The 16,151-nt window shown below is 47.2% G+C and overlaps 1 protein-coding gene across 3 annotated transcripts in view; it reads right to left on the bottom strand.

Annotated features, from left to right (window-relative positions):
• Positions 1 to 4,031: 4,031 nt before the first annotated feature.
• Positions 4,032 to 16,151, bottom strand: part of Slc24a4 (solute carrier family 24 member 4) — a 142,169-nt gene continuing 130,049 nt past the window's right edge. For all 3 annotated transcript variants that reach the window (XM_031356436.1, XM_031356437.1, XM_031356439.1), the window contains 4 exons: positions 10,983 to 11,097; positions 6,631 to 6,743; positions 6,148 to 6,213; positions 4,032 to 4,817 (listed from right to left, as the gene is read on the bottom strand). In XM_031356436.1, coding sequence (XP_031212296.1) covers positions 4,665 to 4,817; positions 6,148 to 6,213; positions 6,631 to 6,743; positions 10,983 to 11,097 — 447 coding nt within the window. In that variant the 3' untranslated portion in view covers positions 4,032 to 4,664. The remainder of the gene's footprint in view (positions 4,818 to 6,147; positions 6,214 to 6,630; positions 6,744 to 10,982; positions 11,098 to 16,151) is intronic.

The following is a 16,151-nucleotide window of genomic DNA, read 5'->3' as shown; positions in this document are numbered from 1 at the left end:
ATTTCCCTGCTGGGGATTCTAGAGTGCCAAAGGGTAAATGTTGTCTTGGACCCTTCCTTAGTAGACAAAAGTTGATCACACGCCAAACCAAAAGTCACATGGTCACTTCAATTAATAGCTAACAGCAACAACAAACAACAAACTCATTTTCTAAGGGTGGAGTAGGAAGGCCCATATTCTCTCCAGGATTAGGGATTTTCTTGAATTCATGGATGGAGAAGCAGAGACCAGAATGGTGCCTAAGCAGCCACTGCTTGAAGTCTGGCAGTACTGTGGGAAGAGATGTGGGCCATGCTGGCATCTATCCTGGGGCTTTAACAAGGAGTAGGCAAGCCCCAGCTCTGTAACTGTAACGGATAGAAAAGCGCACAGCCACAACCCTTGACCTTCTCAGAAGCAGACTGTGTTAACTCTTAGAGGCTTCCCAGAGCCCCCAGGTCTGTACCAGGGCAGACTAGACAAGACTTGGCTTCAGCCATTGCCCAGGGGAGAGGGAGGAAGTTAGACAACTTGGTCACCTGGACAGGAAACCGTACGGTAGATTAGAAGCCCAGGGTTCAAGCAGAGCCCTGACTCCCTAGCAGTGCATGTGTGGGTATATGGGTGTGTGTGAAGGTATTTGAGGATTTAGCCTAGATGCATGGAAACTGGAATGCAAAGATAGTTAAAAAGCTATGATGCTTATTAACCCCTTCATAGGGTAACCAAAGCTCCTAGACCACTCAACTGGCTTCTCTAAAATGATAAGCCCTCCTGAGTGGCAGAGGTGGAGAAAAGTGTCCCTTTCCCCAACTGCATGAAGGCATGCATTTGATGGAGGGACATCTTCCCAAATCAGACATGAAGAAAACCACAAAGGCAGCACCCACCAGGTTTACACTGCCTTTATCAAAAAGTAACCATCAGGAGTGTCCATCACATGGCCCCATACCAAACCTGTAAACTTACTTAAAACATTATGAGTGCACATATATATATATATATATATATATATATATATATATACACACACATATACATATACATATACATGTAACATGATTGCATGGCTCATGTGTGTGAACTTTGTAGATGATATGGCTCAGAGTAGCCAAACACTGGGACACCCCTGTCCTGTGGGTAGAGCCCATGAAAGTCTCTCTCCTGGGCCCACATAACTTACAGTGGGGAGAGTTTCCCAGAAAACAGGAGGAGCCTCTTCTCTAGACTTTGAGAAAGCCTAGTGGGGCTATGACCCTTGACAGGCTCATGGGATGTGCCAAGCTGCAGAGACCAGAGAAGCAAGGTGGAGTGTTCAGACCTGGAGAAAGCAGGTGCCCTCTGAGTGAGTCTACATGGGGAGGGAGAGCTGGGCTCAGGGAGGCAGGGTCTTACGTAGCCAGCTGGTAGGAATCAGGTCTTATTGTCACTACAGTTAACAAGAGAGCATTTTGGAATCTTTCTAGAAGTTTCTATGGACACACCATGGCATCTAAGCCATCCCCAGGTATCCTGGATACATTTGCTCACTGCCCCCCCCGCCACCCCCGGAGGACAACTCCTGTGGAGATTGGGTTAGGAGACACCAGGGCACCCCTGGCAAGTATTTAAAACCTGGCCGATAGAAGCAATCTCCTGGCAACTTTAACTCTAAGCAGCAAATTCTTTTTCCCTGAAGCATCTACCAAGAGCACAGCCATCTTTTCAATGCAACTTACAAAGGTAATCTAGAAGGGAGGATGAGACAGGTAGGAGAGAGGACCAAGCCTTCCCCCAGGGGCCCAGGCAGGGTTGGGACAGTGTGTAGGTGGGCATCAGTGGCTTGGTGGGTTGGAAAGTATCAGCTACTCACTGCCAAGGTGGGTTAGGAGGCTGCTGATCTAGTATGGGACAAGAGCAGCCCAATTTCACACCCAGGGAGCAGGGAGGCCCACAGAGAGCAGCCTCCAGTGCTGGACTGGACTTCTCTCCAACTTTCCCTAGGAGGAATGTTCTCACTCTCACTTTCTCTGTCCAGGAGAGGCCAGGAGAGAGGCACTTTCCATTTGAACACAGCATTTGCTCTTATTTTCTGCCTCTGAAGAGAAAAGCTAAGTGTATTTTTTTAACGGCTTTTTTTTTTCTTTTTGTAGCAGAAGTAATTACACTATACTAATTTAGCTTTAGGGATAAAACAACGAAAGGAATCCTGTACACTAATGGAAGCACGTTTTTCAAAATGAAGGTCTATATTACCAAATGACTCTTTAAACTCACAAAGAAAAATATTTACTTAAAAACAGAGAAATTTTCACTTTCACCTGTAGTCTCTTAGATATGAGAGATGCCCAGAGCCTTTGAGGATCATTGGCACATTTAAGTCAAAAGAAAACTAGCAAGAAGTGTACCCTTCATACTGAAGATATGATTTCCAGTTTCTAACTGCAGTTGTGAGACACTATATAGCTTCCAGAAGATTCTGAGGGGTAGAGTGTGGAAGTACAGGGATGCTCTCTGAAAGCTATTTGAAGATGCAGAGACTCAAAACACAGTGCAAGAAAAACAGGGGCATTCAACAAGGGCAGGTATTAGAATATGATTTGAAAAATTGCTGAATAAATTAAATATTCCATGGGTTTTTGACCCAAGATGTAAGATTTATACCCGCAACTCAGAGCAAACCATGCCACCGTGCCAGGTTGGGCAATCTGGTGCACCAGCCAGAGCAGGAGGGGTGATGGGCACCTTTGGCCTCAGCTCTGCTACATTCTGAAGCTAAGCTAGAGTCACTTGATGTTAATTGCTGACGAAATGAGAATAACCCATGCGTACACTACAGAGAAGTTAGTAGGCTCTAAGGGGAGACAGAAGCACTCAGAGCTTACATGCGCCTGTGAAAAGGAGTTTGTGTGTGTGTGTGTGTGTGTGTGTGTGTGTGTGTGTGTGTGTGTGTGAGTGTAGTATATGAGCTACTAGGGAATAGATCAACTTTGAAGCCTCTTGCGCTGACTTTACACTGGGGCACCTTCAGGCTCCTTCCCTCAACCAATTAGCTATTCTTTTTAAGACAAATTCATTGCCTTACTCTGAAGACCACCGACCTTATCCAGATAGACAAAAAGCTAAGCCTTGACTTAGTTGAGCTACTAATACTGATGTGACCCAAATAGAAGGCTGGTAATGGGAGCGAGGTCTCAATGCAGTTCTGCTAAGGGAACTTAAGGAACACAAGTTTGAACGCTTGTCCCTTGAAATTCAGAGAACATTGCTACAGATTCCACCATGGACCCAGAAGGACTGGGCTGTTGGATTTACAGTAGCCACCAAGATTAAAATCACTAAAAGCCCTTCTCTCATTACCCTGGGCCATCCCCATGCCTTCTAACTGTGCAAAATATCTCAGTATTCAAAGTGCATCAGATCTGATAGACTTTTGCAATAGAAACATTAAAAAAATAAAAACCTCACTATATAAAATTAATTTGTGCTTTCTCATTAGAACTCAGGGATGGTTTATAGTCATGAATCTGTTACACAGAGATTTCAGAGCTACAAAGCAATCAAACATTGTTTCATATTTTCCTATGTTTGGGTCCATCTCCCATCCCTGGCCTTGTTTGTTGTAGCAAGCTCTGAAGTTGAAAACACTTAGCTCTAAAAATTCTAAGGTATGTTTTTTATACTCGGCTTTAGCTAACCAGAGAGAGCAGCTTGTTGACTCTCTCGTCCTTAGTCATCACTTCTGCAATTGCTTGGGCATATAAACAATATAAACATTGTGTCTTTCAATGGGAAAGTTTTGTAGCAGATTATTAACAGAGAAGTTACAAACCTGACGGGACAGGACATGGCATCCTAAGGTCTGAAATGTGTAGCTGTGACTCCATTCCCCACTGTGTCTGAATTAGCACCTGTTTCTGGGTGGTCTTCCACCTTTTCTATATTCCAAACCTAATAGTCTTGGAGCCAGCATGGGATGACACACAGAGGATTAATTTTTCTCTGAGGGTCACCTTTTTGCTCCCTGTTAATGATCCTTTTGTGTGGAATGATATTCTTCAAGTATGATGATCTATATGTGATGTTTTATTTTTAATATTTCATTGCTCAGTTTCTGAATGTGTCAATAAAAGGATAACAGCATTTGCTTGCTTTTCTCTCTTCTATTGGGAAATTATGTTTCCACTCTTCCTATTTTTCCTATAACTGCAGTGGTTCAAAGCCCCTGCAGGTTGATGCCTTGTCTCTTCCACGTTTCCAGTGTTCCCAGCAGAGTCATGGTAACATACTCTGCTTTCTCCAGGCCCAGAGGTGACACTTGCCTCTGGCCCTACTTTGCACTCACCTAGGACACCTTGTGCTCACGGACTGACTCATTTCTGAGGCTGCCCATGTAGCACAAAGACAAACAGCACACAGAAGTCCTTCTGACTAAAGTGTGCAAGAGAGAAGAGACACGTGCATTCCCTGCAGCTGGTAGCCAAGAGTCTGTGGAGCTGCTCAAATAACAGCTGGACCCTGTCATGTGGGAACAGATGCCCAGCAGCCTGGCCCATGACCAGACAAAGACCATAGTGGCTCTTCCTTCCAGCTCATGAAAGAATTGACAGTGGCTGTCAAGGCAGTAGAGACCTGTGTAGAGAAAGAGAGAGAGAGGACCCCAGCATCCCGGTGGCCACCGCAGTTTCCTGGGCAACGGTTCAGCTTTAGTCGTCTTCTCTGCACATGGGCAAGTTGACGAAGGTAAAGACATTAAACTCTATCATTATGGAGAAGCACAAGAAGACGGCATAGAGGACCAGCACATAGATGCCCAGCTTCCGGTCCAGGCGCCATTTGTTGAGGTGGATGCCAAGAACCTGGTAGGAGATAGGAGGAGAGCCAGGCTTGGTGGGGCTGAGAGACCCAAAGGACTTTTTACCAAACAATAACAGTGTGGACTCTAGAACTCTTTCTACAACATGTAGACAAGATTCTGGTCCCAGTAAGACTAAATCTGAGACCTGTCCCATGACATGGTTGAATCTACAGCAGCCACTCTCGTGTACCGGCCCTCCCTCAGGAGACAGACAGTTCACTTCCTCAGAGTGCAACATAGTCTTAACCATGGCTCTTCTCTAAGGAAACCAGATCTTCCCCTTTGCCTCTGACCTTGGCATCATAATCTTTTCTCTTCAGCAGATTTCCCAGGCTCATTTGAGCCATTTTGGGTAAACTTCTGCTTGGGGCATTGCTTTGTTTTGCATGTGTTTGGAGAACAAGCTATCCCACCCCCACTGCCCTAGCTCCTATCCCTGAATCCAAGCTTCCCTGGGCTAGATCACAGCTGCCTTCACAGAGCAGAGAGCTCTGTAAAGACAGAACAACCTGGCCTCAAACCCTAATTCTGCTTAATTTCTGAGCCTTGAGTTCTTCTGCAAAATGGGACGAACAGTACCTTCCTCATGAGGGGTGGTGAGGAGTAAATAAAATGCCATAGTTATAAAATGCTCAACTTAAGTCTGTGCATGAGAGCAGGGAGGACCTCATTGTCATTACACGTTGTCCTGAGGAATGTCATGTCCCCCGTTTGTCAGTTCAGCGGGTGGGTGTGGAGACTTTTTCTCTTCCTGGACTAGTCAGAAAGAATTGAAATGTAGTTGTGTGACATGACAACCCTAGTGATATCTTTGTATGTGTGTATGCACATGTGTGGGTGCATGTGTGCATGTATGTGAGTATGTGTAGAGGTCAGAGGTCAATCATGGCTGCCATTCCTCAAATGTGATTCACCTTCTTTTTGAGACAAGAGTATCTATCTCACTGGACCTGGAATATTCTAGTTTGACTAGGATGGATGTCCAGCCCCTAAAGATTTGCTTATCTCTACTTTCCCTAAGATGAAACTACAACTGTGTATCACTATGACCCCTTCTTCTGATTACATGGGTTCTGGGACTCAAACTCAGGTCCTTGGTCAGGCCTTAACTGACCAGGGTCATTTCCCAGGTCCTCTGGCGACACCTTACTTGCTCAGGATGAAGTACCATGGTGATTACAGTTGCTCTTGGGGGTATCTTTAAGTATATACATGTCCTTGGCTTGCCCCTCACCCTGAAGGGCAAGTAACAGGGAGACGTGCCCAGCCAGGCTGAGCTGGATGAAATGAAGTGTGCATGGTGCTCCCATTTGGAGATGGTAAAAACTCACAGTGAGAGCGACAGAGCCCAGAAGCAGCACCACGGAATAGACCAGACCCCGGCTGTTGATCTTCACCTGGAAAGTGAAGCACATGGGCCACAAATCTCAGAGTTGGCTGGCCAGTCTATTCCAAAAGCCCCACCTTCAGAGTATTCATTCTCTCCTTTGGAATACAGGGCTCCTGCTAATGCATGCAGGATGGTCAGAGCTATGGGCCATGGGTCAAGTCTGCACTTGGTTCATCAGGAAGTGGCCTAGGATGGGACAGGTGCTGGTGGGCTTATGCAAGAGGAAGAGACACTGTGGAGCAGGCAGTAATCATGAAGCAGTTTCCTCCTGCAGACGAGGCTGTTGTAGAAGCCATCGAAGAAAGTGGGTGCAGAAGGACAAAGGGTAGCACATCTCCCCAGAACTCCAGCTTGGAACTGAGAGAGCCCCGTCCATCCCTCTGAAACATACCTATGCCCTTCTCCAGGAAGTGGCAGGACTTACTGTGGATCCGTAATTAATAACCATGGTCTGCAGGCCCCATGGGATGCCAAGCCCCACCAGGATATCAAACACGTTGCTTCCGATGGTGTTAGAGACTGCCATGTCTCCAAGGCCTGGGGGATAAGCAACACATTCCTTCCGTCAGGAGTGGGTCTCAGGGAACCTCATTCCCTCTCTGAACCCCTCTATCAAGGCTGTTCAAAAGAAGGGGAGTCTTTCTCGGGCTCTATGCCTGTAAAATTTCTGTGAGGCCTAAGATTCCCTTTTTACATGAGACCTAAAGGGTCCTTTTGTGGGTGAGATCTGCACGTGGATGTCCTGACCCCATACCAGCACTTCAGATGTGGCCTTATTTAGAGGTGATGGGTTATAATGAAGGCATTAGGCTGAGCCCTGGTCCTAGAGTCCTAGAAAAAGGAGAAATCCAGATATCAACAGTACTCAGGAGAAAACCACACAAGCACAAGGTGGCCAAGTCGCGTTGGGAGAGGAAAAGGATTCTCCCTCATAGTGGCCAGAAGGTGCCAGCCCTGCCCACACCTTGACCTTCATTTTTCAGTCTTCAGGAATGTGAGATGTAAATATGGTTTAAGTCTCCCTGCCAACATTGGCTTTAGCAAAAGAACACAGGCTCCTCCGTTATTCTCCCGTCAGACTTGCCAGCTGCTATTCTCAAGGGCCTACCGCTGGCTCTGTTTCCCTTAGTTCTCTCAGCTTTGCTAAGTCTGGGTGGGACCACCACTCTCATGTGGCAGGTGACCAAAGGCTAACCCTTTGCTAGAGGCTCAGCCTCAGGATGCTGGTCCTGTATCCTTTCTACCAAGCCATGATGCATATCTGTGCCTAGACAGCGGCATCCATGACCTTATCTGGGTCCACAGAGCATCAAACCTTACGTTCTGGCGGCTTTGGAAAGGTGACCTTTCTCTTTCCAGTCAGAGGCCATTGTTCATTCCCCCTTCTTGCCTCACTGTCCAAGACCTTGTTGATCACACAGCCAAGGCACTTCCTCTCTTGAAGAATTAGAACAACTTTTTGTTTTGTTTTGTTTTTCAAGACAGGGTTTCTCTGTATAGCCCTGGCTGTCCTAGAACTCACTCTGTAGACCAGGCTGGCCTCAAACTCAGAAATCCGCCTGCCTCTGCCTCCCAAATGCTGGGATTAAAGGCGTGCACCACCACTGCCCTGCTAGAACAACTTTTAAGAAACGAGTTGGCAGAACTCTGACGTTGTAACCTGGCACTCACAAATGTGGGCAGAAGGCCCAGCCTTGAAACACGAGTGTCTACAAACATAACGTCACTTAGGTAGCCGTGACAACCATCAGAAACCTATCCAGCATCCAGACTTGCATCTTTGCTATCCGCCAGTGAGCCAGGCCTCCCCTCCTGGGTTCTCACTGCTGTTCTCTGATGACCCCCAGTGCATACCTCTTCCTCCCCGGTGTGAAAATTTTTAGAATCTTGGCAGCTTAGGGCTCTGAGGTCTGGACTCTGGTCTACTAGGCTCCCATCCTCAAGTACCATGAAGGAATGTGCAGTGATTGCTTGGGACCGGCTACGTGTACCTGGCGAGGACAGGCTAAAGCTGTTGGAATCTGGACAGGAGGGGTTGAGGGCTTCTCAGGGCAACAGTCTGAGCTGCACGGGGAGCTGGAAGATAGGTAACTCTTTGAGGAGCCTTAAGAAAGTATGAGTCACACCTTAAGGAGTGCACCCGTCACCTGGGGGTTTCTGTAACAAGCAGGTCCTGATTGAGCATGGCTGTGCAGGGTCTGAGGGTCTGAATATATCATTGGGGGTGCCCTAGTCAATACCTGCCAGACCAGGCCTATAGGGAGCCTGTAAGGAGGCCTGGTGCAGAAGCTCCTGTCAGAGTACCTTTGTGATTCCCTGCTTCCCACAGGTGACTCTGAATGGGGCTCTGAACCCTTTGTCATAGAGCAGCTTCTACCCTGGCCATGTGGACTGGCTTCTGTCAATCACATCACTATTAACTTAGGACAGCCTTGCACCCCAAGCCTCAGCCTTACACACAGTTCTTCCACTGTAGCTACTGTGAGACAGTGTCCTGCTATAGAACCCTGCTTGTCCCTTTTCACTGAACGCACTGGGACCACCCAAACCCTGAGTGTCTAGAACTGCTTTACTTCCTGCTTGTGTCTAAGCCAAACATCCTTTCGCCTAGTCTCTCCTCAGCCCCACCCAGGGGAGACTTTGTCACCTGTGTGCTGTGGCCTACATGAGACTGACGTTCCCTAGGCTCATGTGACTGAATGTCTGAGAGGCCCCCATGTCCCTCACTGTATTGCGCAAGGAGCTGTCCCTACCTCGCTTCCAAGTCATGTCCACCCAGAGCCTCTGACTGTGAATGAGTTTAGAATTTTGACAGATGCCAATAAATAAAGTTATACTGAAGTAAGTGGGTTCTAATCTAGCTGTTCTTGTAAGAAGGAAGTGTGGCTGCAGAAACACTGAGGGACACACAGCCCTTAACAGCAGAAACAGAGCCCGGAGGGGGCACAAGTTACAGGTCAAGCTCGCCAGAGAGCTGCCGTGCACACGGAATCAAGCAGGAATGTGAAGAGAGAGTAGGTCCCACAGGCCCTGGGCCCTGTTTTCAAACTTCCTTCCGGTAAGGTAAGTTCAATTGTGTGGAGCTGCCCTAGAAAGAGCAAAGGTCACCCAAGTAAATTCCACTCCCCTCAGCTGGGCTTCCAGTGACCTCTAATTCTGTCAGGCACTTGCCTACCTACCCACAACAGGCTCTCACACTGCCTTCTCTTCATGTCTTCTCAGTCTTTGAATCTCTTGGAGGACTGTGCCTTAATTTGCAGAGCTAATCCTCCCTGTGCACTGCCCTCTCCTCTTGTCTCAAAGAGCAAAGGTTAGTTTTGCTCTTTGACCTTCCCCTCCCATGGACTTTCAAATTCTTGCCTATTAGGAAAACCTGCTCTAGGCACTCTGGGATGCTGTCTCCTTGGTAGAGAGGAGCAGAGAGGGAAAGGCCAGGCTTAGCAGTCTTTGGTTTGTCACCCAGAACTGTGAATCCATCTTGCTCCACCTGGGTCACTTCCTAAACCCCAAAGAAAACCCATACGCAAAGCAAAACACTTCACATCTTCTAGAATTCGGGAGAACAAACAGAGCCAGTGTCTGAGAGTCCCACAAGATGCCTGCCTGAGTCAGACACGACTCTCATTTGTTATGGCTTGGACCTAAAATGTTTCCAACAGGCTCATGTTCTGAACCCTTGCTCCTCAGACGGGGGCGCTATGTAGATTCATTGTGGATCCGTTGGGAAGCAGAGCCCAAGTTTTGAAACTAGGTCACGACGTCCAGCCTCTGGTTGCCGATCCACCGTCATGCAGACACTCATTACCACCCACGCCCAGTGCCACGTTGTGTGCCCTGCAGTTTCTGCTGTGATGGGCTGAGCTCTCTGGAAACAACGGGCAAAGATAAGGCTCTCTTCCCTTATGTTTTATGGAGTAATTTGGTCGCAGCAGAACAAATTAACTAATGCCTATAATCAGCTCATTTGCTGTATGACTTCTAGGTCCAGGGTCTGTCCCGTCCCATGCTGTAACCTTAGGACATGTCCCCTTCAAAGCAACCACACAGGGAAGCACTTTGAAAGCTCTAAGGGAGTCCATCTCAGTATTTGTTATAGTATGGCTTTTTCTTATGGGCATACCAAGACCATCCCATATCCACGGAGGAGCAGAGATAACCTCAGCCCTGTAGTCATGGCAACAGAATGAGGGCAGTACACTGACAGATGGGCCTGTGGTGAGGGGAAGGGGAGGGATGAGGATCATCAGACCTTTACCTGGGAGTCTACCCACTACTCCTTTCTGCTTCCTAGCAGCACAAAGCCTATTGGCTCTAGCATCCCCCTCCCCACCAGGGCCTGTGAGCTAGGATGCAGGAGGGAGTTGTGGGTGGTCATCATCCATTTCATGAGGTCATCAACCATGGAGGAATGGGACTCATAGAGATGCAGAGAGGTTTGGGGGTTATCCATGTTCTTGTAAGTGCCCCGCCCCCAAAACTCTGTAAGTAATGCCAATAAACTCTCTGGTTCCCCAAGCTAGACTCAGATGGAATAATTTCTTTGGTCTGTCATCAGCATCCTGTATGGGGTGGATAGATATTTGTCCATGTCTTTCCAGGAACAGTGACACAGCAAGAACAAGTGGTCTCTCCACAAGGGACCTAACAAATGACAAATTCTGGATGCCTCAGTCTCCTGAACAGGACTTGACAACTGTCAGTCATAAAAGCCACAACTTGGCCAGCGGGGAGAGGGAGCTTGCCAGAGAGTGCTGGGGGCTGAGGCTCAAGCCGTACCTTGTCTTGCCACAATTAAGCTGGCCATGCAGTCTGGAACACTTGTGCCTGCCGCCAGGAAGGTGATGCCCATGATGACATCGGGGATGCCAAGCGTGTATCCAATGATAGTCACCTGCAAAAGAGGCCAGAGTCAGGGATCAAGGTCAACGGAGAATGTAACGGCCAACGGCCCTGGAAACTCCCTACCCTGCGTGCTTTTACAGTTTATTTTTGAAGACTTTTTTTTTTTGGAGGTGGGTCCTATACAACCCAGGCTGGCCTTGAACTTGCTATGGAGCCAAGGGTGGCCTTGAACTCTGAGTCTTCCTGCTTCCATCCACCTCCTAAAATGATGGAATCACAGGCATGCAGCCCCATGCCTGGTTTATGTGGTGCTGAGGACTTAAGCCAGGCCTTTATGCCAGCTGAGCTCTCTACTAGCTGAGCTGCAGCCTCAACCCCTTAAGAAAAACTGTTTTTTTTTTTGTTTTTTGTTTTTTTTTTTTTTTTTTTTTTGAGGCAGGGTTTTACTATGTAGTCTTGGCTAGCCTGGAGCTTTGTAGACCAGGTTGGTCTCAAACTCACAGAGATACTCCCGTCTCTCCCTCCCCAGTGCTGGGATTAAAGGTGTGTTCAAGGAAATCTGTTCTGTATGGCCCCAGCTCCACCATCACACAGTATCTGCTTAGTGCTTTAACACGTTCATTAAAATTGTTGTTTGTTTGTTTATTTACTTACTTAATGTGTATGAGAGTTTTGCATGCGTGTATGTCTGTGAGCCACATTCATGGAGTACCCAAGGAGGCCAGAAGCACCAGATACCCTAGAACTGGAGTTACAGATGCTCGAGAACTGCCATGTGGGTGATGTAATTAAACTTGGGACCTCGGGAAGAGCAGCTAGTGTTCTTATCCACTGAGCTCTCTCTCCAGTCCTGCATTAAACTTTTTTTTAAAAATAAAAGTAAATGAAAAGAACAGTTAACTACTAGTTTTTAAGAGCCATCGACAACTACCACATCACCAGGTCTCACTCCAGAGCCCCAGTGTGAGGCCTGATAACTTGTATTCAGGGTTAGCACCCTGAAGCTGCTGGGCTGGAAAACCACAGTTGTAAATGTCTGTGCATCCTCGATCTTGTTTTGGGGGTGTGTATTAGGAAAAAAAGGGAGGGATGTCCAGATTATATTATCACTATCCGTTTTGTAACTTTGTTTCATGTAATAATATACCATGGATACCCCTCCACTCACAACGCTTATCTAAGCACGATTTAAACTAATGCTTAGATTTGACTGCACTGCCGGTACCTTCTAACCAATCCCTCGCTAATAGATATTTTGATGGCTTCTTGTTGGATCTCTATCGAGGACTTTATGTATACCAGGAATTCTACAAAGGTATTTTACTTTCATAATCTTACCCACTTTATTATTTACTGCCCACTGGCGAGGAGGACACCATTATTTTGTCATATGAGAACCAGGGAGGTTAAGTACAGATGCCCACGGACCCCACCTCCTCAGCATTGGAGCATGGAATCCCAGCCAAATGCTCCTCTCTATCCATGGATCTGTATGTCAGTCTCTGAACTGACACCTTTTTACTTCCTTAGGAGAAACTCCAGGACCCAAATCTGCTGCATCAAGGGCTTCTCAAGATCTTGAATGCAGTCATAACACTTGACAGTGTTTGAGACAATGACACTTCAGAGCTGGCTAGAGCCCCTGGCGGCAAGGGTTTGAGAAGACAGATAGAAAGCCCTGGAAGCATTTGGACCATCCTGGTTTATCCTTTAGCTACTGCTTGCCTCTTTCTAGAGATCATCAAAAGTGGTGGCCCCCAGAACTGATCATATCTCAGCTGTGATGTCTTGACACAAGTTAGTCATCAGAAGGGAAGAAACCTCAATTGGGAAAATGCCTCCATAAGGTCCAGCTAGAGGGCATTTTCTTAATTAGTGATTGATAGGGAAGGGACCAGCCCATTGTGGGTGGCACCATCCATAGGCTGGTGGTTCTGGGTTCTAGAAGAAAGCAGGCTGAGCAAGTTATAAAGAACAAGCCAGTAAATAACACCCCTCTATGGCCTCTGCATCAGCTCCTGCCTTCATGTTCCTGCTCAGTCTGAGTTCCAGTCCTGACATCCTTCAGTGATGAACAATGACGTGGAAGTGTAAGCCAAATAAACTCTTTCCTGCCCAAGCTCCTTTGGTCATAGTTTTTCATTATAGCAAAAAAGAAAAATCAATATAAGGCAACCTTACAATCACCCAGAAAGATAGTACCCATGAGGGATTGTCTAGATGAGGTTGGCTTTGGGTATGTCTGTGGGGGATTGCTTAACTGTGTTAAATGCCCACTATGGACAGCACCATTCCCTAGGTTTGGGTCCTGAACCATGGGAGAGTAAAGGAAGTGAGCTGAGTACTAAGCATCTATATTTACTTCTCTCTCTTTTCCTGAGTGTGGATGTGATGTGGTCTTAAGTTCCTTTAGGTTGCTTCCTAGTCCAGGTATATTTTTTCACAGCAACAGAAATGAAACTAGGATCAGTTAATGGTCTCAGTCCCAGCCACTGCTGTATGACTCTGGACAATCAGGCTTGCTTCCCTAAGGCTCAGCTCTCTCATGAGCTCAGTGCAAGGATGAAACAAGGAAGTGTAATGTGAGTACCAAGCCAGTGCCACATGCTCCCAGTGCAATGTTTCCCCTTGTTTCAATCATTTGTTTGCATTCTATGGGGACAAGAAAATGAGAACATTCAGATCTCAGGGTTCTGAGAGCTCTAGACTAAAGGTAGTTCTTAAGTGCCAGGCTCAGCTGGTACATGTGCATTACGGAAAGGGCCCTGGGAGAAAAACTTCAGATGAGTTTGAACATACTGCCCACACCAAGGGTGGGTCCTACACACTGCCAGGTACTCCTGCTCTTGACTGGGGACAAATACACCTCATTTTATGAGACAATACACACTTCTAACATGTCCTGGCCTTGGAAAGGGGTGGGACATTGGGACAGGAACAACTGATCCATTATCACCAAGTCCACACAAGCCACTAGCTGTGATGATGAGTTTTGATGAATTTAGGTGATGCTAGACATCTTAAGAGTAGTAACTGAGTGTGATGGTTGGTCAATATATTCTTGGTCCAGGGAGTGGTACTATTAGGAGGTGTGGCCTTGTTGGCGTAGGTGTGTCACTGTGGGGCGTGGGCTTAAGACCTTCGTCCTAGCTGCCTGGAAGTCAGTCTTCTCCTAGCAGCCTTCGGATGAAGATGTAGAACTCTCAGCTCCTCCTGCACCATGCCTGCCTGAATGCTGCCATCTTCCTGCCTTGATGATAATGAACTGAACCTCTGAACCTGTAAGCCAGCCCCAATGAAATGTTGTCCTTTATAAGACTTGCCTTGGTCATGGTGTCTGTTCACAGCAGTAAAACCCTAAGACACTGAGCTACCATGGAGTTCCTAGAACTGTCTCTCCTTTTAAAACTACTGAACCATATGGTTAAGAAGTAGCAGGGAGGTGGAACAGGTGATCCGCACAATTTGTGGGTATGCCCACATGCTCCAGGGTCAGGGGTCAGGGATATCACATGGGCTTTTTTCTACCCTGGACTCAAACCCTGTACTCCAAGCCTCCAGATTTGTAGACTTTGAACAGGAAGCAGAGCCACGTTCTGAGCTTCTCTTTGTTCTCCAGTATCCCTAATTGTGCTTCACTTCTCCCTAGAGCCTCATTAGGACATTGTGGAAATAAGCGTGGACCTCAGAGTCAGAGTGAGCTCAGAGACACTCTCTTCTTACCCACTCCTACCCTCAGGGTAGCTCCATTTCCCTAAACCAAGGCCATCGACACTCAAAGCCCTCCCACAGGTCAGACTGGCCTAGCAGAGTCTCTCCCATGCCCCCAGTCTAACCTGGGCCTAGGACTCTGGTCTTCTAAACAAAAGCCGGATTTGTAAATGAAGATACTGGAGGTGGGAGTGTCCTACCTCGTTGCCACTGAGAGCTCATTGGACAGTACTGACTCCATTTTCCATAATGAGAGAAGAGTCTCACAAATTCTTTAATCCCCATCCCTACTCAAATGTCGCGACGTACTCTACTTTTTTATTTTTATTTTTAACTTGTCATGTTTTGGGAACATGGTTTAGTAAGGAACATCACCGGTCTCTTTAAACCATAAAGATGGCTGCTCTCATTCTACCTCAGGGAGGTGAGAGATGAGGTTCAATTCTTTCAAGGCACAGCTGTTATCGTATTTGAGAGGTACCTTTTCCTAGGGATGTGGGTAGAAACTATTTCAAGCTCTTTTCCCATACCAACACAGAAAAACAAGGTCCCCCCTCCAACCAAAAAACCTGTTTCTTGTGTTATTCAGGATCCTAACAGCTACGCTCTGCACACACAGGGTTGGGGAGAAGGGAAATGAGGTGGTGGCTTCATAGGAAGCAGGGTGCCTAACAATAGGTCAACAGCCTTCAGAGGCAGTGGTGGTCACCCCAACTTCACACAGGGGCTCGCCTTGGCTCTAGGAGTTGGGTCAGTGAGTCGCCTGCTCAGTGTTAATGGTCTTAAGAGGTAGGGCTAGGTTTCAGATCTATTCTCTTGGGCAGGGTATGTGGCTCAGTGATCCAGCACTTGTCTAGCATACACAAGGCCCTGTGTGACTCCCCACAGTCCATCCTTCCTGCTTAACTGCACCCTTCCTCTACAGTGGTTCTCAACCTGGGGGTTGCAACCCTTTGGGGGTCAAATGATCCATTCACAGGGTTGCATATCAGATATCCTGCATATCAGGTATTTACATTGTGATTCACAACAATAGCAGAATTATAGTTACAGAGTATGAAAATAATGTTATGGTTGGGCGTCACTACAACATGAGGAACTGTATTAAAGGGTTGCAGCATTAGGAAGGTTGGGAACCACTGCTCTAGGGCAAAGGGTAAGGGGCCCTTGTGCCCACAGAGAACTTCTTCTGGCCCCACTACCTCACCAGCCGAGCCCTGCTCACCTTCCCTCCTGTGGGCCTCTGTTAGGAGGAAAGGGAAATGACTTAATGTAGTGCCTGCATCTGACAGACGACCTTCCCAATGGATGGAAGTCCAGCCCTGTCCTCCCTTGTTGCTCCTAGGCCCCTTGCTGGAAACCGGCACTAGTTTTTTGTTTTTTTGTTTTTTT

Source organism: Mastomys coucha, unplaced genomic scaffold, assembly GCF_008632895.1.
Source record: "Mastomys coucha isolate ucsf_1 unplaced genomic scaffold, UCSF_Mcou_1 pScaffold6, whole genome shotgun sequence".
NCBI lineage: Eukaryota > Metazoa > Chordata > Mammalia > Rodentia > Muridae > Mastomys > Mastomys coucha.
Note: the sequence above shows the minus strand (reverse complement) of the source record. Positions and strands in the feature narration are given on the sequence as shown.